Source organism: Megalobrama amblycephala, linkage group LG11, assembly GCF_018812025.1.
Source record: "Megalobrama amblycephala isolate DHTTF-2021 linkage group LG11, ASM1881202v1, whole genome shotgun sequence".
In the NCBI taxonomy this organism is placed as follows: domain Eukaryota; kingdom Metazoa; phylum Chordata; class Actinopteri; order Cypriniformes; family Xenocyprididae; genus Megalobrama; species Megalobrama amblycephala.
The window spans coordinates 32,883,478-32,909,433 of NC_063054.1; the positions used below are offsets into that span (position 1 = coordinate 32,883,478).

At 33.9% G+C, this 25,956-nt stretch overlaps 1 protein-coding gene and 1 non-coding gene across 3 annotated transcripts in view; one reads left to right on the plus strand and one right to left on the minus strand.

Moving 5' to 3' along the window:
• The window catches only part of igf2r (insulin-like growth factor 2 receptor), a 41,303-nt gene extending 17,118 nt beyond the window's left edge, over positions 1–24,185 (minus strand). For both annotated transcript variants that reach the window (XM_048207546.1, XM_048207545.1), the window contains exons 1-25: positions 23,952–24,185; positions 23,452–23,591; positions 19,044–19,162; positions 18,270–18,368; positions 17,957–18,089; positions 17,618–17,729; positions 17,281–17,383; positions 17,043–17,202; positions 16,648–16,834; positions 16,458–16,561; positions 16,109–16,264; positions 14,867–15,013; positions 14,483–14,770; positions 12,741–12,891; positions 9,098–9,275; positions 7,666–7,781; positions 6,552–6,711; positions 6,278–6,454; positions 6,057–6,158; positions 5,868–5,969; positions 4,780–4,954; positions 2,200–2,364; positions 1,581–1,724; positions 1,251–1,426; positions 80–167 (exon numbers count right to left, since the gene is read on the minus strand). In XM_048207546.1, coding sequence (XP_048063503.1) covers positions 80–167; positions 1,251–1,426; positions 1,581–1,724; positions 2,200–2,364; positions 4,780–4,954; positions 5,868–5,969; positions 6,057–6,158; positions 6,278–6,454; positions 6,552–6,711; positions 7,666–7,781; positions 9,098–9,275; positions 12,741–12,891; positions 14,483–14,770; positions 14,867–15,013; positions 16,109–16,264; positions 16,458–16,561; positions 16,648–16,834; positions 17,043–17,202; positions 17,281–17,383; positions 17,618–17,729; positions 17,957–18,089; positions 18,270–18,368; positions 19,044–19,162; positions 23,452–23,591; positions 23,952–24,070 — 3,601 coding nt within the window. In that variant the 5' untranslated portion in view covers positions 24,071–24,185. The remainder of the gene's footprint in view (positions 1–79; positions 168–1,250; positions 1,427–1,580; positions 1,725–2,199; positions 2,365–4,779; positions 4,955–5,867; positions 5,970–6,056; positions 6,159–6,277; positions 6,455–6,551; positions 6,712–7,665; positions 7,782–9,097; positions 9,276–12,740; positions 12,892–14,482; positions 14,771–14,866; positions 15,014–16,108; positions 16,265–16,457; positions 16,562–16,647; positions 16,835–17,042; positions 17,203–17,280; positions 17,384–17,617; positions 17,730–17,956; positions 18,090–18,269; positions 18,369–19,043; positions 19,163–23,451; positions 23,592–23,951) is intronic.
• A 1,676-nt stretch (positions 24,186–25,861) lies between these two features.
• On the plus strand, positions 25,862–25,944 carry trnal-cag. The gene has a single exon. It is a non-coding gene; the product is annotated as a tRNA-Leu (tRNA).
• Positions 25,945–25,956: the final 12 nt, after the last annotated feature.

Sequence of the window (25,956 nt, forward strand, 5' to 3'; positions counted from 1 at the left end):
GTGAAGAACAAGAAATACATTGAGTTAAAGCAAGAGTGTTTGATCACAGTCCTGAAAAGGAATTGGCAGTTCATCTCACCCTGCACTCTTTTGATTGGGCAAGCTTCTGACGTTCTCCAGATGAAAACATACTCGCAGCCGTCTTTGCGATCAAACATGGGTGCACCCTTTTAATAGAGGTAAGAAAAATGTGTTAACGGCTTCCCCATAAAAATCTTAAATACATGAGACACTTTCCAGAAATAGTACCAAATTTGTTTAGATTTGTTCTATTAGTGTAGATTTTTTCATGTTTTATATATATATATATATATATATATATATATATATATATATATATATATATATATATATATATATATATATATATATATATATATATATATATATATATATATACATACTGTATTTATTTTGAGCCTTCTATTCATCACAGGAATTTTTTATTCATCAAATTTGATATTAAATTGTTGATAATATATATTCTATATTTATTCTATATATATATATATATATATATATATATATATATATATTTTTTTTTTTTTTTTTTTTTAGAAATGTCTTTACTGTCAATTTTAATCAATTTAATGTGTCCATGCTGAATAAAAGTATGAATTTCTTTCAAAGAATAATAGTAATAATAATATATAAATATAATAATAATAATAATAATAATAATAATAATAATATATATATATATATATATATATATATATATATATATATATATATATATATATATATATATATATATATATATATATATGTTTTTTTTGTAACATTAGAAATGTCTTTACTGTTACTTTTAATCAATTTAATGTGTCCATGCTGAATAAAAGTATGAATTTCTTTCAAAGAATAATAGTAATAATAATAATAATAATACTAATAATAATTTTACTGATTTTTTTTTTTTTTTTTAAATGTGAGACATAAGTTTTATCTTATTTATGATCCTTTGTTTTTGTTTAAATAAATAAAATACACCAAAATAACCATAAAAGGGTTACAAAAAAAAAAAGAATATGGAATGAGATTTTTGCCTACAGCTAAATACTAATACATTTTTGGCCATTAAAATAATATCCATCCATCCATCCATCCATCCATCCATCCATCCATCAATCCAATAAGATTATGAAATTACTTTTAATTTCATTAAAAATATAATGAGACACCAATTTGTTTCTTATTTGTGGAAAATGACACCTATTTGGGCTTAAGAGAGAAACCATGCACTTGCTTACAGGACTGTCATCACACTGGAAGATGATTCGGGTGGAGTAATGTCCTGAACGGCACTTGTCCCCATTCAGATAAACAATACTGATGGAGCCATCTGGTGCGGCCTGCAGGCTGGACTGCACATATCCTAGATTAACATTCTTGCCATTGATCTGGCCACACGCTCCAATCGCTCCAGCTGCCAACAACACAAGTCTATTAGTTTATTGTGTGGTCATTCAGACTGGTAATACTGCGCCAACCCTTGTTCGTCAGTTACAAACAAACCAATCAATCACAAAATAACCAAGCTAGAAACAGGATGACACCTCAAAGAGTCCGTAGACACTCACCAGGGCAGCCCTGTACATGAGGCAGTGGTTTACACACGTTGATGTAAAACTTTTGATACCGGGCCTGATCCGAGGTGTCCAGAGGAACGTAATACTTTTCATCCAGGCTGAGGTCACCCAAGTCATACTCTCTACCATGTAAATCTGGAAATGCAAGGGGAAACAGCTTGAGTTTGGTTATAATAGTGGTGCAGAAATGACATTCCTCTGATTTAAAATCACCATGAGATCAAAATGGACAATTGTTAGTTTTTATGGAATATTGCCGTGTTTATAATATAATGCAGTGTTTATATATTATCTGTGTATATAATTTATTTTAATTCACGTGCCCTCAAAATCTTTAAACAAAATAACTTCCCCTCCCTCTTGCAGTGAAATCTCTTCTCTGATGATGTGTTTACTGGCATGAGGGCAGAATAACCTGTCACTCACATGACATCACAGCAATTGTAAACCACAACCATCCCATTCCCCACTGACAAAATCAAGTCCCGCCCTATATTTATTCTCATTTGAGAAACTGTGTCACTCAGATATTCATTACAGGAAAGACGCTCACAAGTTCCACTTCATGCCAACATGTTTTTAGTAAGTAAATGGAGCATGGGAAACTTACCAGTGACTTGGCAATCCACAGGAGCAGGCTGGCAGGCTAGTGCAGTGTAAAGCTCAAAGAACACATTGTGGGTACTTGTGCCAAGCTCTTCATGTACAAACCTCAGGGAAGCTGGCGTGGTTTTTTGGTCACACACAAAATTAATGATGAAGGTGTCTTCGGTACCTAGAGTAGAGATGGGAAACAGGGTAAAAGTCTGTTTAGTCCAGGGCGGATGTGTTTTGACTTGCAACAATGTAACCTTAGAGAATTAGTTCGATGAAAATTACCCCAAGATTTACTCACCCTCAAGCCATCCTCAGTGTATTTAACTTTAACTTTAATTCTTTCTGATAAATACACAATCAGTTATATTAAGTTATATTAATAAATATCCTGATGCGTCAAAGCTTTATAATGGCTTTATCATTTTTGCGTAAGTTGAATACAGAAGGCGTAGGATGTGTAGTGTACGTTTTTTGAACTGCGAGAGGCGTTACACTTTCGTCCTTTAATATGGAAGGTGGTCTGGTGAAAGCTAGATATTTTACTTTATAACTTGTCAAATATGGATATTTTTCTTACACAAACACATAGCTTCGCTTCATAAGAACTTGGAGCTGTGTGGAGTATGTTTATGATGGATGGATGGACTTTCTTTAGCGTCATACTCGTTGTTTCCTGTTCACTGCCATTATAAAGTTTGGATGCATCAGGATATTTACTAATCAGTGCTTCCCACACATAGACTTTACTTGGGCGGGCCGCCCATGTATAATAACGGCCGCCCAAGTAATTTGGAGACACATTTTTGCTTTTACTATTTTTTTATCCTCTTATACTTTTATTTCCGCGCAAGATAATGAAACCATCCGCGATCGAATAACTAGTCGTTTCGTACCTGCTCGTTATGTGTGCGTCAGAACTGTTTACTCCCGCTAGCATTCCCATGGGCACTGCATGTTGCAAAGTCACAAGGCGGCGCTGTTGCGCGTTCTACAAGCTCGCGCAACAGCGCTTCAGACTGCTTCAAAGTGATTCACAATCAATGAAAAGCGCAGATTTATGCCAAGCGATTGCTAATGAACTCAAGTTGATGAATTATTACAATGTCTACTTTATGGCCTTTATATAAAATGTTTTAGACGATTGTAAGAATCTGAAGGATTAGCCTGCAATAGTACAGACATTTCAAAATAAGAGTCCCGGTGTATTTCGGGCTTGTTTATAATTAAAAGTCACACGCTAAGTTTTTTCTTTTTCTTTTGGGCATTATTGGTATTTTGGTTACACAATAAATTGTATTTAATTTGATTTCTATAAATTATTGTAGTCTCAGGAAGAAAACAGGAAGTAAATTATTGTAGTCTCAGGAAGAAAACAGAAAGAAAGTAGTCCACAGGAAGAAAAGACTAAGAACATTATTTGACACATATATTATTCATTTTATAAATTTTACTAGTAAAATCTGTGTCCCATTCACTGAGAGAGACACTATATGACAGCAAGGAGAACATACGAAAAGGTGAACCATTTAAATGCTGTAATTTTGCATAATTTACATAATTAGTATGTAATTGAATGTAATATGCTATGTAATTAAAATTAATTTCAATAAATAAAAATACTGTTAAAAATCACACATTATTTGTTTGTCACATGTAGTAGACAATTTTTGTGCCGTGGGTAATAGGAGGATTTTTTCGCCCGGCTACCACCGCAAGTATATTTCAAACCTGTGGGAAGCACTGCTAATGTAACTCTGATTGTGTTCATTAGAAAGAAGAAAGTCATATACACCTAGGACGGCTCGAGGGTGAGTAAAGCTTGGGGTAATTTTCATTTTAAAGTGAACTAATCCTTTAATGCAAGACTGTACTAATTCAGTCTGATTGGTCAATCTTGGCAATCCGTGATCAAATACATTTGTATAATGATGCTAAACGGTATACTGGACTGTTGTCCCTGGCAAAGCTGATGATCATATTAAGTACAATAAAATACAATACTATTTATTACAGACCATCATTCAAAAGCTTAGGGTCAGTAAGATTTTTTTCTGAATGAAATTAACACTTTTATTCAGCAAGGATACATTAAATTGATCCAAAGTGACAGTAAAGACATTTATAATGGTTCAAAAGTTTTATATTTCAACTTTCTATTCATTAAAAAATCCTTAAAAAAAAGTTCAGTTTTGCACAAAAATATTAAACAGCATGTTTTTCAATAATGATAATAATAAAAAATATTTCTTGATCAGCAAATCAGCATATTAGAATTATTTCTAAAGGATTACATGATATTTACAGTTATTTTAAATTGTAATAATAATAATAATAATAATTTACTGTATTTTTGATCAAATAAATGTCTTGGTGAGCATAAGAGACTTATTTCAAAAACATTAAAAAGTCTTACTGACCCCAAACTTTTCAATGATAGGGTACATGACATAATCTGACATGATATTCATACAAAAAATAAATAAAAGAAAACCTCTCATCTATAAGCTATTTGAGCACTTTTTTTAAATCAGGAATCATAATATCTATAACTAAAAGTGCAGGTCATCAAGTGATCTTTGCACTGGCTACGCACCTGTTGGTATGTCCATGGCCCCTTTGTATGTAAGAGTGAGAGCGCCATCGGTGGAGAACTGGAGAGACTGTTCCACCCCCACCTGACTCACAGGCTTCTCATCTTCCAGCTCACAGCCAACTACAGGTTTATCTCCAACAATTCCGCACTCTTTTACGGAACCACAAATGTTCACCTACAGTAGACAGAAGGGGTATATGACTTTTGGTTCCTATTTGGTATAACTGCACTAGACATATTTTAAGAGGAGGACAAAAAGAAACTGGAGACTAAAGAGATTAGGACTGCACAGCATAATAGACAAACATTTTGATATCATTACTTCTCAAATTTTAGCACCTGACCCAGACAACAATGCGCTGCTATCATATATTCATCATGCTAATCATAAACGTTTGTAACATTCAAAAGTTAGGGGTCGATACGATTTTTGTATTGCTTTTGAAAGAAGTCTCTTATGCTCACCAAGGCTGCATTTATTTGATCAAAATACAATAAAAACAGTAATATTGTGAAATATTACAATTTAAAATAACCGTTTGAATTTCCAGCATCATTACTCCAGTCTTCAGTGTCACATGATCCTTCAGAAATCATTCTAATATGCCAATCTGTGGCATAAGAAACATTTCATATTATTATCCATGTTGAAAACAGTTGTGCTGCTTAATATTTCTGTGGAAACCAGTAAACATTTTTTAAGGATTCTTTTGTAAATGTTTTTACCGACACTTTAATCCTTCAATTTAATGCATCCTTGCTGAACAAAAGTATATATATATATATATATATATATATATATATATATATATATATATATATATATATATATATATATATATATATATATATATTTTTTTTTTTTTTTTAAATCTTACTAACCCCAAACTTTTGAGCGATAGTATAAATTAAATAACAGTGAATACTTGACAATGAGTTACTGAATCTACTGAGTGCCCCGGTTTCATTTAATTAGTCATCCAAGGCTGTTATTGCTATTTGTTGCCTAAGGTCTCTGTTTAGTATTGATTTTAGTATAGATCCTCCTCAACTCAAGAGCATTTGAAAGATTTTAAAGTGCTTCATACAACAAAGTCTTTTCCATTAGCCTTGACGCGGTATCCGTTTGCAGAGGCCAGTGGCAGAAGGTTGAACTCAAAACCAGTGTTGGGATCTTTCACGGAGCACGTCTGTAGATAAAAAAAGAAAAGAAATAAGAAACAAAATCTTCTTGATTACTTCAAAGTCCCAAATTATGTGCCAAAATAAAGGTTGACCTGGTTGGTGTCTACAACAGTTGAGATGGCACAGGCTGCTTCTGTGTCCCAAACAAAGTCAACGATACATTTCTGGTTCACCACAAAGCGGGGGCCAGATGGCTAAAAAGAAAGAGCAAAGAAAAATATACTGTTATCATATTGTTTTTGCCACTGATTTATAATTAAATAAGCCTTATTTGCAGCAATAGAAACAAGTAAAGATCAGGAATGACTCTCACTGCTGTCACAGATGAGCAGACGAAGTGGATACGTGTTGTGTACGTGGTCTTCACTCCATCTGCTTCGCACACTGAACCATTAGTGTACTCCAACATTAGCTGGTCCCGCTCCACAATCACCGGCCCTTTCTTAGCAATGCCCAAGTTACTGACCTCTACCTTTTCAGACAGGCCTTCCTGCTCAATTAACATGTACACACACATTTGTTGTCAGTGTTGCAGTTTTATATCACCATGTCCATTCTCCCCTAATGTTCACAGTCAGTGTACTAACCTTGCCAGTCTCGAATTTCATCTCACAGACAGAAGCTTTCCTGTCACAGCCAGGCACGGCTTTAAGAGGTCGACATACATTGATGTAGTACTTCCTCGGGTCACTGGGGTCAGACGTCTGCATGGCCTGCCAGTTCCTACCACCATTAGATACTGGCAAACTGCAGAGGGGAAGGAAACAATTGATTCAGTTTAGAGCCATTGTTGTTAACACTGACAGCACAAGTGCTGGCAGGAAAGCTAGACACTGTCAAACGTGTACAGAGAAGCGATTACACTGCCATCTGGATGAACAGTGCATTTATATTTAGTAATCATATCAAGTATGCAATAATGTCTCCAGTATGACATGGAAGGCCACAACCGTGAAGAGAACGAGTTAAAATAAAATATAATTGAAAATAAAGTAAAATAAAATATGAACATTCCTATAACATTTTGAATGAAAAAATTGCTTTCAAAATAACTAATAATAAATTATAAATTCATAGTACAACAACTGCATTTACAAAAAAGCACACCAACCGGTGAAATGGACACATGCTATCTATAGTCTAATGCTACAAAAAAAAGCATTATTTTTGCCAAATATTAAAGGAATATTGAAAAAATGAAAAATTAGACAATATATTTTTTGAACAAAATATTTTTGCCACATTTGTGTCATTACAACCAACAGAATTAAAATGTATTTATTAAATAAAAGAGTAATGGAAATTAACTAATAAAATATTATTTTAAGATTATTTTTAATAGATTTTTTTAATGCAATTTAAATGACTCAGGACATATCTATGCCAAAAATGTAATTTTTTTTTTCAGTAATTCATCCATCTAAAAATATCAATACAGAGACAAGCCATTCAAAAGTTGAACTACCAAAACATGCTACTGTTTGTTTAATCATCCTGTCCAGCAACACTGGCTCAACCAATGACATGAGTTTGGGAAGTGACTATCTGTTTGTTCAATCAACGGCAAATAGGGAAGTATTCAGGTAATCAATTTTAAACCAGTTTAGTGACACTAGTGCAAAAATGTCACAGTTCACATTTACAGTAACATATTTTTAATATTTCTCTAGGACATGAGTCTTTTGTGAAAAGCAAGCTAACCTGGACAGGTCATACTGCTGCAGAGTTTTGGGGTCCGTCACAACACACTCATGTGGTCTCTCTGGACAGGCGTAGGAAGTGTACCATTTAAAGTTATAAGTGTACTCATCCTCTTCCTGCAGAAAAAAAAAAGTTCATTAATGAAGGATATTTTTTGTTTGAAGACAAGACAAAAGCCCTGATATACATCAAGATAAATCGAAGAACGAACAGGTGTGATGTTTTTTATTGAACAAAATCAGGCCAAAATGAAGTTCGTTTGGAGATTTTTAGAAAGCATGTCAAAATAGGGAAAGTTCGCTCCAGCTGGTAAACACCTTTGAACTACCATTGGTCCGTGGCGATTATGTAATGGGTAGGTGTGGCTCTGAGACTCTGCCTTCATTGGTTTGGACATGGTTAATTTCTTCTGTTCAGTCCGTCGAGCTCAGAGTTCCGCAAGTAAAACGTGAACACGCTGAAGAGCCGCTTTATAGTAGAAAATGAAGTTGTAATTCTAATACTGTTTTTTCGTTTACTGTACTGTAAAGCTGCTTGCTTTAAAGCAATATATTGTATAAAGAGCTATATAATAAAACATGATGTGTCTTGTCTGAAGTGCCAAATTGCAGAGCTTAAAGTCCCCCTTTTATCCCTTAAAACTCATAACATTTGAAACATATTTACATGTTTTTTCATGCCTTAAAATAGCTTGAATGTCACACAAGGTCAGAATACCTGATCCACTCGGTAAGCTTTGATGTAAACGCTACACAATGGCAAGTTGAAATACTGGTTTAATTCAGCCATATATGTTTGAACAAGAAACTGATTCAGAAGAAGAGGAAGAGTGAATGTATCAGAATGGTAATCCGTTTTATGTATCGCTTTCTACAACATCGGACACATTACGTAATTAATACAATTAGCCTTTTGTTTGACTACGCTATCAAACAGCTAATAATGTGTTACTTATAATACACAAACCATGTTTCCGTTCACCATCTCAGAGTTACACAGCTGACTTCTAAAAATCAGCATCCTTAGAAACGCTTTGAACAACTTAGATTGTCAGTGGAAAAAGGCATATAGCTCATCATAACATCGTAATATACATCATAAACATAATCAACCTGCTATATTGCTAACTGTACCCGATTTTTCATATCAACAGAAAAAAATATATCAGGATAACCTGGCTTCTCGAGACTATTGGCCTGTTTTGCTGCATAGTTAATGATATGCTAAAGCCTGCCCCACAAGTTGACAGGATTGGTTCTAACAGTTTGTGATTTCAAACCACATTTTTTAGACTATCAAATGCAAAGCCTGAGACAAAAAATGCTTAACACATATCCCTTTATGCTAGAATAGCATTACTTGAAGTGAGACTAAAAATATTTATAGTGTGTGAACAATCAGCACAATCACAACAAAGGAGCAGGTGCGATACCTGAAACTCTGGTTTCCCTTGACCAGCGTCTCTGTCACAGAGGAAGGAAATGTGTGTGGAGCGCTGCGTGTGCTGCTTGTTGTTGTACCGAGAGCCATTTCTGTAGGTCAACTGGATCATGCCATCATAGTAAGAAAGCCCGGAGTTGAACTCGCCGAGATTCCAAGAGTTTGTGCCACTAGAGAGACCAAAAAAAAAATGGTTTGCTCCACCCACAGTGAAATCTTATTGGTTAAAAAATTGCACTCTACATAGCTGCATGTTAAACATCAAATATGGGTAACACTTTACTTGAAGGGGTGTGCATAAGACTGACATGACACCTTCATAATCATGACATGACACATGTCATGAATATGAAGGTTTTATGAATGTTTATGACAACTGTCATCAAGTGTCATTCGCTCAATTATGTCATTTTAAATGCAAAGATGACATTGTCTGAGATGTCCGAGTTATGACAACTTGACATAAACCAATACATCATAACCTGTCAGTGTCTTTGTCATGACAACTTGACATCGTTTAGCTTTATGGGTTAACATTACATTAAACTGTCATGTCGTTGGTTTTGACATGAGGCCATTATAATAGTGTCATGAATATGTATCTTGAGCTCAAATACAGTGGTACAAATTGAACTTGTCATTAAAATGTCATTAAGTGACAAAACTCTGACAAATAATTTTATAACAGTGTCATGACTATTTTTCATTTCATGTTTTTTTTTTTTTGTTTTTTTTTTTTTTTTTTTAAGTTTCCTCCAACAGAAGGTCAGATAATAGACAATTTCAATACTGACACTGTTATAAAATAATGGTAACACTTTATTTTAGGGTCTTTTAACTAGTTGCTTATTACTATTAGCATTCATATGGCTAAAATATTGGCTATTTATTAGTACTTATAAAGCACATATTAATGCCTTATTCTGCATGACCTTATTCTACATTCTTAATCCTACCCAATACCTAAATCTAACAATTAACTATAATAAGCAGTAAATTAAGAGTTTATTGAGGGAAAAGTCATAGTTAATCGTTTATATGTGTGTTCCCTATACTGAAATGTTACCAAAATAATGTAATGTAATGTTAACCCATAAAGCTAAGTAGTTTTTTTTAAGTTTGATAATTAATCGGCTATGTCATGTTTATGACAGGTTATGATGTTTTGCTAATGTCAAGTTGTCATGACAAAGACACTGACAGGTTATGATGTATTGGTTTATGTCAAGTTGTCGTAACAAAGACATCTCAAACAATGTCATCTTTGCATTAAAAATGACATAATTGAGCGAATGACATTTAATGACAGTTGTCATAAACATGCATAAAACCTCCTTCATATTCATGACACGTGTCATGTCAAGATTATGAAGGTGTCATGTCAGTCTTATGCACACCCCTTCAAGTAAAGTGTTACCCAAATATGTTGTGATTGGCTGAGATTCCATTGCTTCATATTACACTTCAAGTGAGGACCAAGGTTATAATCATTAATTAAAACGAACGAAAAAAACAAAAACTAGGTGGGAAAAAACATTGTTGTTAAAGGTGCCCTAGAATCAAAATTTGAATTTACGTCGGCATAGTTAAATAACAATGTGCCAGCCCATGTTCAAGGCATTAGACAAGGAAAGACAGTATTAACATCTGGATCTATGCACAGACAAGGTAAGCCAGCAAGAACAACAGCAAAAAATGGCAGATGGAGCAATAATAACTGACATGATACATGATAGCATGATATTTTTAGTGATATTTGTAAATTGTCTTTCTAAATGTTTCGTTAGCATGTTGCTAATGTACTGTTAAATGTGGTTAAAGTTACCATCGTTTCTTACTGTATTCACGGAGACAAGAGCCGTCTCTATTTTCATTTTTAAATGTGCAGTCTGTATAATTCATAAACACAACTTCATTCTTTATAAATCTCTCCAACAGTGTAGCATTAGCCGTTAGCCACAGAGCATAGCCTCAAACTCATACAGAATCAAACGTAAACATCAAAATAAACACTTTACTCACATAATTCGAAGCATGCATACAGCATGCATGACGAACATCTTGTAAAGATCCATTTGAGGGTTATATTAGCTGTGTGAACTTTGTAAATGCACTGTAATATAGTCGAGAGCTCATGTGGCATGGAGCAGGCGAATTAAAGGGGCGGCGCGCTGCCAAAATCAGTGTATAGTTAATGATGCCCCAAAATAGGCAGTTAAAAAAAATTTATTAAAAAAAAATCTATGGGGTATTTTGAGCTGAAACTTCACAGACACATTCAGGGGACACGTTAGACTTATATTACATCTTGTGAAAAAGCATTCTTGGGCACCTTTAACTGAAATAAAAATAAAAATAAAAATGAGGCATTACAAAAAAACGATAACTAACCAAAACTGTAATGTGTGTTTGGCAAAACTAACTAAAATAAAATTATAGATTAAATGTCCTTAGTTTTCCTCTTTGTCAATGTCTTTCATAGAGCAAATAACGTTCAGCTGCATTTCCTTTCCCTGTCTCTCTCTCTCTCTCTCTTTCTTTCTCTCTCACACATACACACACACACACACACACACAGCCCCTCCCCTCCGTGCACACCGCGTCTCCATGAGAACGGGTGTTCAACGTTGAAAGCAAGTTCGCAAAAGGTTGGTATCTCGTGAACACCTTTACACAATCACACATTAAAAAGTGGTATAAAATATGTTAATGTCGACCCGAGAAGCGATTGCTACTTTAGAAAGTTAACTAGTCGCAAGTTTGAGGTAAAATGCACTTGGGTTGTCGATGTCAAAACACTATATAAGCTGTGATTCAAATATTAAATAATGTTATGTCATTTGTTTACTCTTACATTGAATGTTTGCTGCTTCAATCCAGATGAGTAGGCTATTGTATAGGGTAAATTTAGTATAGGGAAAATGAAATAGTATAGTGAAAGTTGTACAGCTGTGGTATTTGTATAGGTGTGAATTCTCTCTTTCTCACCCATGCACACTCACTCACGCACACACCCACGGCACACACACACACTAAAATAATTGAAAAGCTGTATTTAAAGATTTTTTTTATTTGTCATTTGTCATGTTCTTTTCTCAGATTGAGCTCCCTGACAATCTGACAGAAATGTCTTGTTGTGGCTCAAAAATGGGTTGAATACATGCGGTTCATGTATGTCTTCTTTAGTCTGTTGGCTCTTTAGGTTTTTTACTGGCACACGTCACTTACACATTTTGCACTTACTGCGGAGTGTTGAGACTGTTTACATATTTGTGCCCATATGTTCATTTTATGTACTGGTTTTATTTTTGAATGAATATTTTCTAAAATTGTATGATGTTTTTGTTGAGTTATTATTACACAATACTTTTTCTGACCTTTTTGAATCTTGCCCCTGTCAAATAACCCAAATTACAAAAAAAAAAAGTAAACTAAAACTAATAAAAACTAAACTAAAACTAAGCATTTTCAAAAAATAAAAACTAAACTAAACTAGCAAACCCACTTTAAAAGCTAATTAAAACTTAACTGAATTTGAAAACAAAAAGTCAAAACGAAATAAAAATAAAAACTAAATGAAAAATGCAAAACTATAATAACCTTGGTGAGGACAGCAGAAACCAAAGTGAACTTACCTCTGGTCAACTTGACAAGCTCCTGCACTTTCTGGACACTGTGCGGCCTTAACATTGCCACACACGTTGATGAAGTAGTCATACTTTTCCATGGACATGTTATAATAACCTCCATTAGGTTTCTTAAGGGGGGACAAATCAAACGAAATTCCTGCAAAGAAACAGAAGCACATGTAAAAGCAGTCTTAAAAGAGGGCAAATAAACCCTGTAACCCCATAACCACTAAGACACGCATGCCCACAATAATATTTATTTATTTATTCATGATTTAACGCCATATTAGCAACAATGGATATATTTATGGCAATATTAACAGTATATACAAATTCTCATTACAATACCATTTCAATACATTATTTACAATAATATAAACATTTTCTTAAGAAACTATCAATATACAAAAACATATATAAAATAACAACATCAATAATAATATCATATAGTCTTTCAATTTAATTTGTGATACAAATTATAGAATTCTTCCTTTTTAAAAATGTCCATTAATTTATTTTCTGAATAAAACGTTGTCTTCCCCACAATGATAAAGCAGAACGTTTTACAAATAAATTAGATGATATTGTACACTAAAATGATAAAAACTATGGATTAGAAAACATTTTTGTAAAATATAAAATATAAATTATTTCCATTTTAGTTTAGTTTATATTAAAAAGCTAATAAGCTACACAGCAAAATCTCCAGAGTTAAATCAACTCTGCTCAGAGTACATATGGTCCCTCTCTAAATAGTGTTAAAGTAACACTGAAGCAGAGTTAAAGTTAATGAGATAATTAAGCAATTAATTAAGTGATGATTGTGCATTAGTGATGAACACCTGCTGTTAACAAGCAGAATCACTGAAGAAAAGAGAAACACAAGAACTACAACTGACTTCAGTCACAGCCTTATTAATTGCTTAATTATCTCATTATTTATCTCTGCTTCAGTGTTACTTTAACACTATTTAGAGAGGGACCATATGTAACCAGAGCAGAGATGAGTTAGCTCTGGGGATTTTACCATGTAATAAATAAAAAAAATAAAATAAATAATCTTCATATGGTGGAATAACCCAGTATGGGAGAAGACATTATAATGGATACACATTTAAAGTTCATGTAACAATTTTTGCTAATTGTACCAGTGATATTTTGGTATCATACCGTTTTCATTTTAATTTCAGTGTTAAAAATTTTGTAAAACTAAATTTAAATGAGAAATGTTTATATTTTATTTTATTTAAAGTAACACTTTATGGTTTTAGTTTCAGTTATAATAATAACCCTACATTTTAACTAAAATTAAAACTAAATTAAATAAAACACACATACATACATATACATTATATATATATATATACATATATATATATATATATATATACATATACACACACATATATGTAATATAATTTAATAACAAAAAATATTAAAACGTAAAATTAGAAATGTTAAATAAGTTAAAAATGTTAAGTTTTCATTTGAATTAAATTTTAAGTATTAAAATTACTAAACTAAAACTGACATACAAATAAATTAAAGCTATATAGTAATTTTTTTTAAATGACAAAAGTACATAAGATTAGTAAAATGAAAATATAAAAATAAAAGCTAATTCAATATATTAATAAATATTATATATATATATATATATATATATATATATATATATATATATATATATATATATATATATATATATATATATATATATATATATATATAAAAACACTGTCCAGTACCTGCTTGTGTGTCTTCCACCTTGCAGTCGTTCCCTTCTGTTTTGGAGAGGACGCAGGCCGAAGCGGTGAACCACTCAAACTCATAGATGCAGCCGTCACTGGACATGCTCCTCAGGACTGGAGCGCTCTCGACATCTCCAGGCATACACTTCAGAGTGATGATCGTTCTCACCTTCATGTTCTCTCTGCATACATCTCCGTCAGTGTAAATGAGTCTGATGTCATCTCCTTCTGCCGCCTTTTGCGGAGAAGACAGGAATTTGCCCAAGTTCATTGTTTTCCCATTTCCTAAGAGAAGAAAAATTGGGTTAGAATGAATCATACAACTAAAAACATTTATCTATATTTATCCAGGAAGGAGAGGATCTCTAACGGCACACTGACCTACTGCACATATTGCTGCATCCTCAGGGCAAGAGCTGGCCGCCCCATCCTGGATGATTTTATGACAAACATTGATGTAAAAACGCTTCTTATCAGACTCTGCTGCCTTGGCGTCCACAGCCTCCCAGTTTTGAGATCCTTCCGATTCTGAGAAAACAAACATTTGAAATTAGTCAGATGAGGTGATGGTACAATTACTTTTGAGATGTTTACAGAAACATTCATATTTCAGAGAATGGATTTTAAAAGAGTTTAAGATCATTTTATATGGTTCATCAAATGGTTCATCATGATTTATACTTTAATTAGCAAATAAGCTACTACTACTTCCACTTACTAAACTACATTATGGTTTGAGCTTTACTAATTTACCTCATCTTAAAAAAAAAAAAAAAAAAAAAAAAAAAAAAAAAAAAAAAAAAAAACCTTCTTATTCCTTTCCTTTCACTTCCTCTAATCCCTCTCTATTGTAGTTTAGGATAATCTGAGCACTGCCTATAACTTGTATTATGAGCACTTCTTGTCTATTTGCCTCGTCATGACGACTCGCTTGTTGTATTCCTCACTTGTAAGTCGCTTTGGATAAAAGCGTCTGCCAAATGAATAAATGTAAATGTAAATGTAATTTCAGCCTATTCCAATATCCAACCATATGACTTGGAATATAGTGTAAAAAAAAATAAAAAAAAAATAAATACTTTTTAGTACTTTTATTCAGCAAGGATGCATTAAATTGATCAAAAGTGACCAAAATACATTTATAATGTTACAAAAGATTTATATTTCAAATAAATTGTTCACTTAAACTCTCTATTCATCAAAAAAAAAAAAAAAAAAATTGTATCATGGTTTCTGATATTAAGCAGCACAACTGTTTTAACATTGATAATTAGAAGAAATGTTTATTGAGCGCCAAATCAGCATATTAGAAGGATTTCTGAAGGACCATGTGAAGACTAGAGTAATGGTGAGGGAAAATCAAAATAAAATTTATTCAAATAGAAATTAATTATTTTAATTTATAATAATATTTAACAATAGTTCTGTTTTAAATAAATATTTTTTAAATAAATGCAGCTTTGGTGAGCATTCTTTTAAAAACATGACAAAAATTTTACCAACCCTAAACTTGTAGTGTATTTAAATAACTAAAAAAAGTAAAATAAGTAAATCATAAAACCACACAGTTTAATGATCGATCATTGCTGTCATTTCCCAGTACACAAGTAATCTCATCTCTACCTGGGTAGCGTGTTAAAGGTGACAGATCATAACGCTTCTTGTGGTCTGTGACTCGACACAGCAAGTCTTCTTTCTCCTTCACACATGCGTATGCAGTTTGCCAGTCGAAGTAATACGTGCAGTCAGATTCTCCAGTAAAAACCGGCACGCCATTCCCTGAAAACCACAAGCCTGCTATGAGCGGAACATTTTAAAAGCCAAATTTTGGATATGCAAAAAGGTCATCTAGGTCACATTGTTGCAGTTCCTTCCTTTTGGTTCTCAGCCATTCAAACTTCCTCAATCAGTCAGCGTAAAAACAGAGGTCTCATCAGCACTTGACTTCACGAGTTACCATGAGGTGACTCACCAGCAGTTGCACTGCACTCAAAATTAATAATGGTCATGCGCTGGAATCCAGTGCTGCATCTGCTGCCGTCTGGGTAGATTAGCGTGAGATCACCATCTGAATATCTTAAGATGAAAAAGAAAAGGGTTAAGACTGCTCTTCTGCACTGCATTTAAGGGTTGTGTAAAACAGTATCAAATAAAATTTGAACCTCAGTGTTTGGTTCTGGTATCTCCCAGCAATCTTCTTCACATCCCCGGTTTCTTTGAATTGGCAGGAGGATATGTAACCTTTGTCATCACCACACTGACCAGCACTGGTCTCCCCGCACACGTTCAGATAGAAGAAATAGGTGTCCTGGCCATTTTTGGCCTCAGCCATATAGGGTTTGTCTGTAGCTAAAATATGAAAAAGCATTATAAATGATAAATAAGTACTTGATCACATCAGCGATGAACCACAACAGCGTGTACTTTTCGTTCGTACGTCATCTTTGCTTTATTTTCCAATATTTTTATTGATTTCAAATATCAACAGAATATCAATATTCTTTCCACAGAAACATTTACGCCATTCGTCTCTTTCTAAACTATCAGAGTAACTCACAGCTGTGTGTCAGGTGACTCAGGTCGATGGAGATGTCGTGCTGATCGCTGGTAAGTTTGCAGTTGTGACTCTCCAGGTAATCTCTGTGGCAAGCGTACTCCGTCACCCACTCGATCTCATACCGACAGTTTGAGTTGCTGATCATCTTAGGGTTGCTTCCCTGATAAACCGTTGAGAAAACTGTGAGGACACTGAGTATAATAGGTATAATTAGATGAAACACTAGCCGTTTTCTTACCGCCTGCCTTGTAGAGGGACAAATAAATGTAATCGTCATTGCTGGAGTGTGGCCATCACAGAAGTCTGGAGGTTTTCCCATTGCCTCGTACCGCAGCCTTAGTCTGAAAAGAGAACATCAGTTGTTTGCTCCTGTTTTAAACACTGATAATAATGAGAAATGTTTCTTGAGCAGCAAATCAGCATATTAGAATGATTTCTGAAGGATCATGTGACAAAAAAATTATGCTGAAAATTCAGCTTTGATATCTCAGGAATAAATCATATTATAAAATACTGTATATTCAATTTTTGAAGCATCAGCTTAATAACAAATTAGCTTATAAATGATCCCATACTTGTCATTCGAGAGCAACTCGAGCTGGTGAACAGGCTGACCCATGTCAAAGGAATTTTTGCCAGAGACGAGACAGGCGGCAGATCCCTCAGGACAGACGCTTCCAGCAAGGTCTGGACAGACAGACATTATCCAAGTTATCTGCATTGCACTTTTAGATGATTTGCTTGTTTAAATAAGAACCCGCTCAGTGGCTTTGCCAATTGTTTGGTTTAAAGCAGCTATATAATCACAATGTTTGTTGACTGGGCTCCAAACTCTTGAGAAATGCACACCCCTACCACTGTGTCCCAACACTGCTATGGATAAATATAATAAAAAGATTTTTACATCAACTCACTTAGACTTCTGCATATATTAATGTAGAAATCACTTTCAACATCGGGGTCGTCGACCAGGTATCCGTCTGACAGTTTTATCAGTGGGTTGAGGTCATGCTTCTTTCCATCCGAGTCAAAGACGTAGCAGGGGACCTTTAAAAATGCATTGAGTGGTGAATGGACAACTTTTTTTTCTTTATGTAGACTATGCTTAATTCAGGTTTATTTAGAAGTTTCAAAAATGATTTGTTCAAGCATGAACAGCTGAACACACACATTTAAACATTCACATCTCCAACTGAAATGTCAGCATGTCTCATCACCTTTACTCACCTCCTTATGTGGTCTAAATTTATCACGTCTGCAGGCGACATACGTCCTCCATTCAAAGTAATGCACACACTCAGAGATGGTGACAAACTCAGGCGTGCCCTTTGAAGAAAAGAAAAGAAAAGAAAAGAAAAGAAAAGAAAAGAAAAGAAAAGAAAAGAAAAGAAAAGAAAAGAAAAGAAAAGAAAAGAAAAGAAAAAAAAAATCAGATGATCTTGCTGATTTAAATTTTCATTTTCAATCATTTTGTGAAACGTGAAAATAAATGTTTGCATCAGGGTTATTATTGTAAACTAAAACTATTAAAAACATTTCTGTTAATTAAAAAAAAAAAAATATATATATATATATATATATTATATTAGTTGAAAAACAAATAAAAATTTGAAATTGCCAATAAACTGAAATAAGTTGAAGTGGAAGCTCTTTTTTCTTTCAAAGAGGAACTGCATTAAAACAAAATATGCACCAAAAAAAAAGAAAATCTATATTTAGGGGCAAATCTCAGCACAAACAAACAAACAATTATTACAAGTCTAATGACCTTAATAGGAGGCCAAACTAATCAAGACATTTATGTATCCATTTAAACCAAATTTGAGTAACTTCAGCCACATCTACTTTCACTTTGCTTCATTATTTTATCAGTTTTTCCATCTATGTCATTTCTTCCTGCGTAGCAAAAAAAAAAAAAAAAAAAAAAAACAGCTTTGCAAATGTCACAGTCTGTTCACAGGCACCTCTGACTAACAGCGCATGCTGCGCAGGAAAGCTCACCATTGTTTTGCCGCATTGAAAGGTGATGCTGCTCTGAATGTTGCTGCTCTTGTCGTTGCATTTCCTCGAGCTGTTGAAATCAAGCACAGCAGGCGAGACCTTCCGCAAGGAGAGCTCACCTATGGAGAAAAAAACCTTGTTTGATAGCAGAAGTGTGTCTGCACAGCAATAAGACACTAAAGATATTGTTTTACTGATATTGTTTTTCAGCAAGCTGGTAACAATACAATTATTAAAATAACACACTCTTTATGTAGTTAGACTTTAGTAATAGAAATCAAATCAAAAGTAATTTGTCAAATCACAGTTGAGTCAAGCACAAGAACAGCCACACAAAACTGCTCGTTCAATCCCAAGTCAACCAAACGTTATCAGCACAAACAAATCAATCAGTAGAAGTCTGTGTCACCCAACAAGATAAAAATATTACATCATGTGATCTGGAGAGGTTGGGCAAATGTCTAGCAGTGCACAACCCATGGGAACAAACAGCATGAGAAGATAACCTAATAAATCCAAAAGCGTAACAGACGGTTCCATAAACATGTCGACTAGAGTCGGACAAATTGCGGCTTAAATTTTAGGCAACTTGGGAACATTTAACATGCCATGTGTGGAAAAAGCACATAAGCACTGGTGTACTGCATACTATTTTTTTTTTTTTTTTTTTTTTTTTTAAATAGTGGGCATCATACACTAATAAATGCTTAAAAAGACAATAGTCTACTACATTGTCATCACATGACTTCATTATGTTGTTTCATATTTAATTCAGCATATACCACTTCAGTTATTTCATTAAAAATGTTATTTAAAAATATTTTGCATGATTAATCCAAAAGATTGTTTTAACTTATTGCAATCATCTCAAATAATGAATCAAGAAGAAGAATCTAAATGGTCATGCATGATACCAGAAATGCAAGGTCATGTCAAACACATTGCATTGTGGGATACATTGATCATGCATATTTCATATTTTGGCAATTGTATCATATCATCAAGGTATTCCATGCATTTTAAAATAAAATGCATATTGCACACAGTATAAATAATAAGTATCGTACATAAAATGTATTATAATAAATATTCTATTCTGCATATCTAACATAAACATGCTCTTTTGTTTTTTAAAAAATGGTTCTGTTCAGGATGCAACTTCCTAAAGCTTTTATTCTGTCAAACGAAAGCAGCAAGGGAATTCTTGGAAAAATTTAGAGTTCCTTTTCTCTTCAATTTGTCCTGTTGACAGACTCAAGTGTGTGGAGTGTGTCAGAAACCGAGCATGTATCTGTATACTGTATTCAATGTAGACATCGTCAGTGATTATAACGGGTTCTATTTGCTTTTGATGCGATGCTCACATCCAGTGTAGGCAAATGTCATCCGTTAAGTGACTGAATGCAAGTGGGTGGGGCCTATAATAGGATAATAGGGGCTTTCACACCAAACAGTTGTAGGAACTAGCCACTATGATAGTTCCCTGGGAACTAATTTCTCCCAAGGGCCATGTTCCTGGTTGCATTTGCACCGGAAATAGGAACTCTGAAGTGGCTGACAGCGGTGTCTTTAAGTGCAGCATTTACAAACGCTATAACCGGTGGATGGAGGATGCTGTGATTACAGCTGTGTTTGTTGTGTGTCGTGGGTTTCGTAATAACAGAGATGGAACGTAAATGCATAATTTACGTGAATGAAAGAGCAAAAATTGGGGCTAAGAGACAAAGTCTCATATGACAACTTCGAAAAGAACAACAGGTAAATGCAGTTATCGCTGTTTTCCATGTTCGTGGAGTAAATATGTTTACATGGCTTTTTAAAAATGATGGGTACCAGTGTTTGACATGCATTTGACCAATCAACGTACACTTAAATCATTGATACTTCCTATAGTGCTGGTTTAGACCCTACTCTGAAGTAGGAGCTAATTTAGTTCCCCCAAAAGGAGTTCCTAGAACTAAAGTCATTCCTAGTTCCTGCGGTGCGAACACGGCAAAATCCGGGTACTTCAGCCAATAGTTCTAGTAACTATGAAAAGGTTCCTCCGGTGTGAAAGTCCCTATAGTATAATTATTTGTCGATATCTTGCTCTGGAGGCAGGCATATGCAAATGTATCTGCCCTTGTGATGTCACAGATCCCAAAATATCAAAACAAGCCATTTTTGGAGCTTGATTAAATAAATGCTTTGTTTATAATGACGATGGTTTAGGCTATGAAACTTGCAGGATGTTTTAACAGTACAAAAACCTCTTATATGTCAAAAATATCAAGACAAATTTGATTTCTCATGTCACGATGACCTCTTTAAATTTTAGGATGGGGGTCCCTCACACAAGGATGATCATATTTGGAAGTCTGTGACATCTAAAAGACTAATACTTTAGACCTTTAAGAGGTCACAAAAATAACTCACGTGATACAACTCGTGCTTCATGATTTATAATACATGGTGGAGCATGACATTTTTAATTACTGCTATTTAAATACTGTCACTTACTTAGAAAACAGGCATTTTTCTTATTGTCATATTCTACTAGTGCACCTGCTACTAGATAACTTTGACCTACTTACTGTGGAACACAAATATACGACTGTAGGTACAAGAGATAAAGAATACCAAGATATGTCACTGAGCAGCATACACGCTTAAATGAATGCAAACGCTTTCAGATGCTTTGACACTATTGTGTGAACCACACATTAAAGGGCCGGAAAGCCCCATAACGGATGCAAACCAACCACTAAAGCGCATGACACAGAGGATCAGTACAACTAGAATGACTACAGTAAGCAAATATTATATAAATAGATATTACACAATGATGTTTGTATGCTTTTACTGAGGTACAAAATAAACCTATATAGTAAATGTAAAAGGGCTTAAAGCATTCAACCAGCATGATCAACATCTGCATGCATGTTGTCTTATTTTGTTATATGGTATGTGATGCAGTATCTATGGTCTGACAACAAATTAAATGGATTCTTCTCATTTAAATCTTGGGCTAACAGCATCAGACTCAAATCACTATTGGTCAGGGTATTCATTTGATAGGTTTGTGTCATATGGAGGTCAGCTGACTAGTTGGATAAGGCCAAACAAACAAGCGCTCCGCCTGTGCTCTGTCACACAGCTCTTGCTTACAAGAGTAAGGTTATATTACATGTGCTATAAAAGCCTTTATGAGGTTACAGGGTTGTTATCTAATGCAAAGGCAGAAAATGAGAACTATTTAGCATACTTCCTTTAAAGAGTTTCAATGTTTAACATGAATATCCAGACTAAGCAAAAATTAATCATTTCTTTTTTGTCCAACTGAGTGTTTGGGGTGAGGTGAATCAATAGGAAATGGTATCAATCACATGACATAAGTTAGTGTTCAGTAACACTTTACAATAAGGTTCATTTGTTAACATTAGTTAATGTATTAACTAACATGAAATAACAATGAACAATACATTTGTTATATTAATACTAATAATACTAATGCTTTTATTCATAAAGGATAATTAAACTGATCAAAAGTGACAGTAAAAATACATATAACGTTATAATTTGTCAATATTTCTATATCAATTAAATGCTGTTCTTTTGAACGCTCTATTCATCAAAGAATCCTGAAAAAAAAAAGATTCCATAAAAAGCAGCCCAACTACAAATCAGCATATCAGAATGATTTCTGAAGGATCATGTGACACTGAAGACTGGAGTAATGATGCTGAAAATTCAGCTTTACCATCACAAGAATAAATGACATTTTACATTTGAAGTGGATCAAAACCTTTCATCAAAGTGGTCCTAAAAACTTATTCTTAGGACAACTTTAATGAACTTTTTGATCCACTTCAGATGTTGACTACTGTATATTAAAATGGTTGTTTTAAATTATAAGATATATTTAACAATATTACTGTATTTTTGATTAAATAAATGCAGCCTTGATGAGCATAAGACACTTCTTTTGAGAATATTTTAAAATCTTAGCCAATCATTTAAATGGTAGTGTATAAGTAATTATATATTGCATGAAGAATATAACCTCTATCTTAGTACTATTAAGATTGAAAAACAAATTAATGAGGATTGGGAAAATCTGTTTTCTTACACAGGTCTTGGATCAGTGCTACTCTCACAGATGGTGTCATTGTCTATCTTAATCAAACAATCATTAAATTGTCTTATTAGCATACAGTAGAAATGGTAATCATTATCCCATGCCAGAAAACAGAATATTCACAATAGGCCTGATAAACATGAAATTTATTTAATGTATGCTATATATACCATTTAAAAAGAGTAAAACAGGTACTATAAAAAGTGTTTTTATGCTTTTATTTTATGAACATTTCTGTTGCAGTTTGGCTGTGCATTGTGTAATTTTGGCACACTGATGCAATGCACTTACCCACTGACTGGTGCTGGCCACTTGTAAGGTTGTGGGCACATACCGCGCTTCCTTTTCCACATTCTGTGTCTGGAGATGTATCACACAGCTTCAAAGAGTATCTCACATTGCTGTCCTGGTCGATGGCCTCCCATTTGTAACTTCATATATACATACACACAAAGATACAAACAATTTCAATTGAATCAATTTGCAAGATCAGAATTTATTTCATTTACATGCCATCATCCAGTCATAGAACAAGTTAAATGAATGCATTTCTTTGCCTAAGGTGAGACAAAGTATCTCCTATGGTTCTGATTAGGTCCAGATACTTTGATGCACCCAGGCTAAAGAAGGGCCATAACTATCACTCAAACTGTCTAAAAGCAGTGATCAACAAACTAGATCATATTTAAACGCATTCATTTCTTCCATAACAAGTGTTTATTTGTTATGCATCAGGGTTTGCCAGCAATGATCAGCATTAAGAGTGTTTGTTTATTTATTTAAGATCTCACCTGCACAGATCCTTGTACCATGGGCTGTCATCCGACCCCACTGCTGATGAGACACACTGAAGCAGAATGAAACTAGAAATAACAGTAGAAACGATTCCGCAAACACGAATACGACCCATATTTTAAGCAAGGAAATAAATTAGTGCGCACAGTCCGACATGATACAGCAGTCCTTTCTGGTTACTGATCATTACCCGTGTAGCAGGAACCACTCACAGTCACATGACGGAATGACATGTGGTATAGGTCACGTGGTTCGCTACGAAATAGTAGAATGTCAGCAACGTGGAAAGGAAGTCCAAAATAGGCGTGGTTTAGCGGCACAGACCTTTTATCCCTTCTTCGTTAGGCTTGTTTGAGAATTTTTATTATTATTATTATTATTATTATTATGCAATAGAAGAACAACAAATACAATAACAAAGATATAGAACAAAAGACAATAAGGGTAATAAACAATACTCCAAAAGCAAACTATGTTAGCTTAAAAGACTTGAGTCTTGACCATGAAAGACTGAGTCTTACATGTTTTCTTTGAAAATTTACACTTATGAATGTAAAATTTAGCACAATAAAGCAATAAATTAATAATAAAATTACAATGAGAAGGGTCTAAATTCAAAGAATAACCAAAAAAACAAAATTTTTGGGGTTATACAAAAGTTTAGATATAAATATTTTTTGACAAAATTTGAAAAATCAATCCAGAAGACTTTACAGTAAGTACAGTCCCAAAACAAGTGATTATTCGTTTCTTCATACTGAAGGCAAAAAGAGCAATTGGGTGAAATACTATTGTTTAGGCGTGTTTGAGATTAATCAGCGCTGCGCAGACCGATTGGTGTTTGACATCAAAGTACCGCGAGAGCGATTCAAAAGCATAAGAAGTCGCTTCGCTCTCGCGGTACTTTGATATCATACGGCGATCGGTCTGAGCAGCGCTGATTAATCTCGAACAAGCATACTGTTTTTTCATATACATTTAGTGGATATTAAATCATTTCAGTGTTATGTAATAAATTATTTACAATTAGAGGGTCGCTATCGACAAATAAACCCTGACCAGGATCATCACACACTCAGTAGTCGCTTTTTTTTCTTTTGTTTTGTAATAATGACCTGCTGACTGTACATTAATCTGCTTAATGAACGTCGGTTTACCAAATAAATGATTATCAAAATATTTCTATCAACACCAACCAGTATTTCTTACTTTAAGATTCCACTAGGGGTAAATATCCATTAAACTGCAGAAAACAATTGCCTAGAACAAAACAAAAAGTGTAACAATATTACATTGTTGTTAATACTATAATAATTATTGTTATTATTAATCCTTGGTTTAAAATTTTAAAATTAAAATATTAAGAATTATTTATTTTATACTTAATAAAAAATAAACGAGTTTCTGTTTAATTATCTAACCTATTTATCATCAATTTAACATTTCTTTAAAATCTTCTCTCTAATTTTTCATTTATTAGTAACATGAGCAATGGCAAAATTTCAACAAATATATTTCACTCATTGTAACGATTTACCAGAAACAATTATTCTAGAGAAACGTGTAAAAGTTCAGGTTTGTGTAAATCATTCATTTATAAATTGATTACATTGCTGCTCAATGGATCATATAGCTGTTTGAGCCGCCCAGCGCCCCCTCGTGGAGGATATTTTGTGTCATATGAAACATTTAAAGCTTAGTGAAATGTGCCTTCCAATTTTTGTCTGAGTCATCGTTACAAAAGATATCTGAGTATGTCCTGTTTAGCCAAGTACACTATATTCCACAGAGATAAACAAAACATGAATGAATGATGTGATGTGTATATGTAGCTAAAATCACCATTAATTGTATGGAAGCATTGACTGTAATAGCTATATTGATGTGTAATAACATTGTAACTACAGTCAGGATGGCCGAGCGGTCTAAGGCGCTGCGTTCAGGTCGCAGTCTCCCCTGGAGGCGTGGGTTCGAATCCCACTTCTGACAACAACCTTTTTC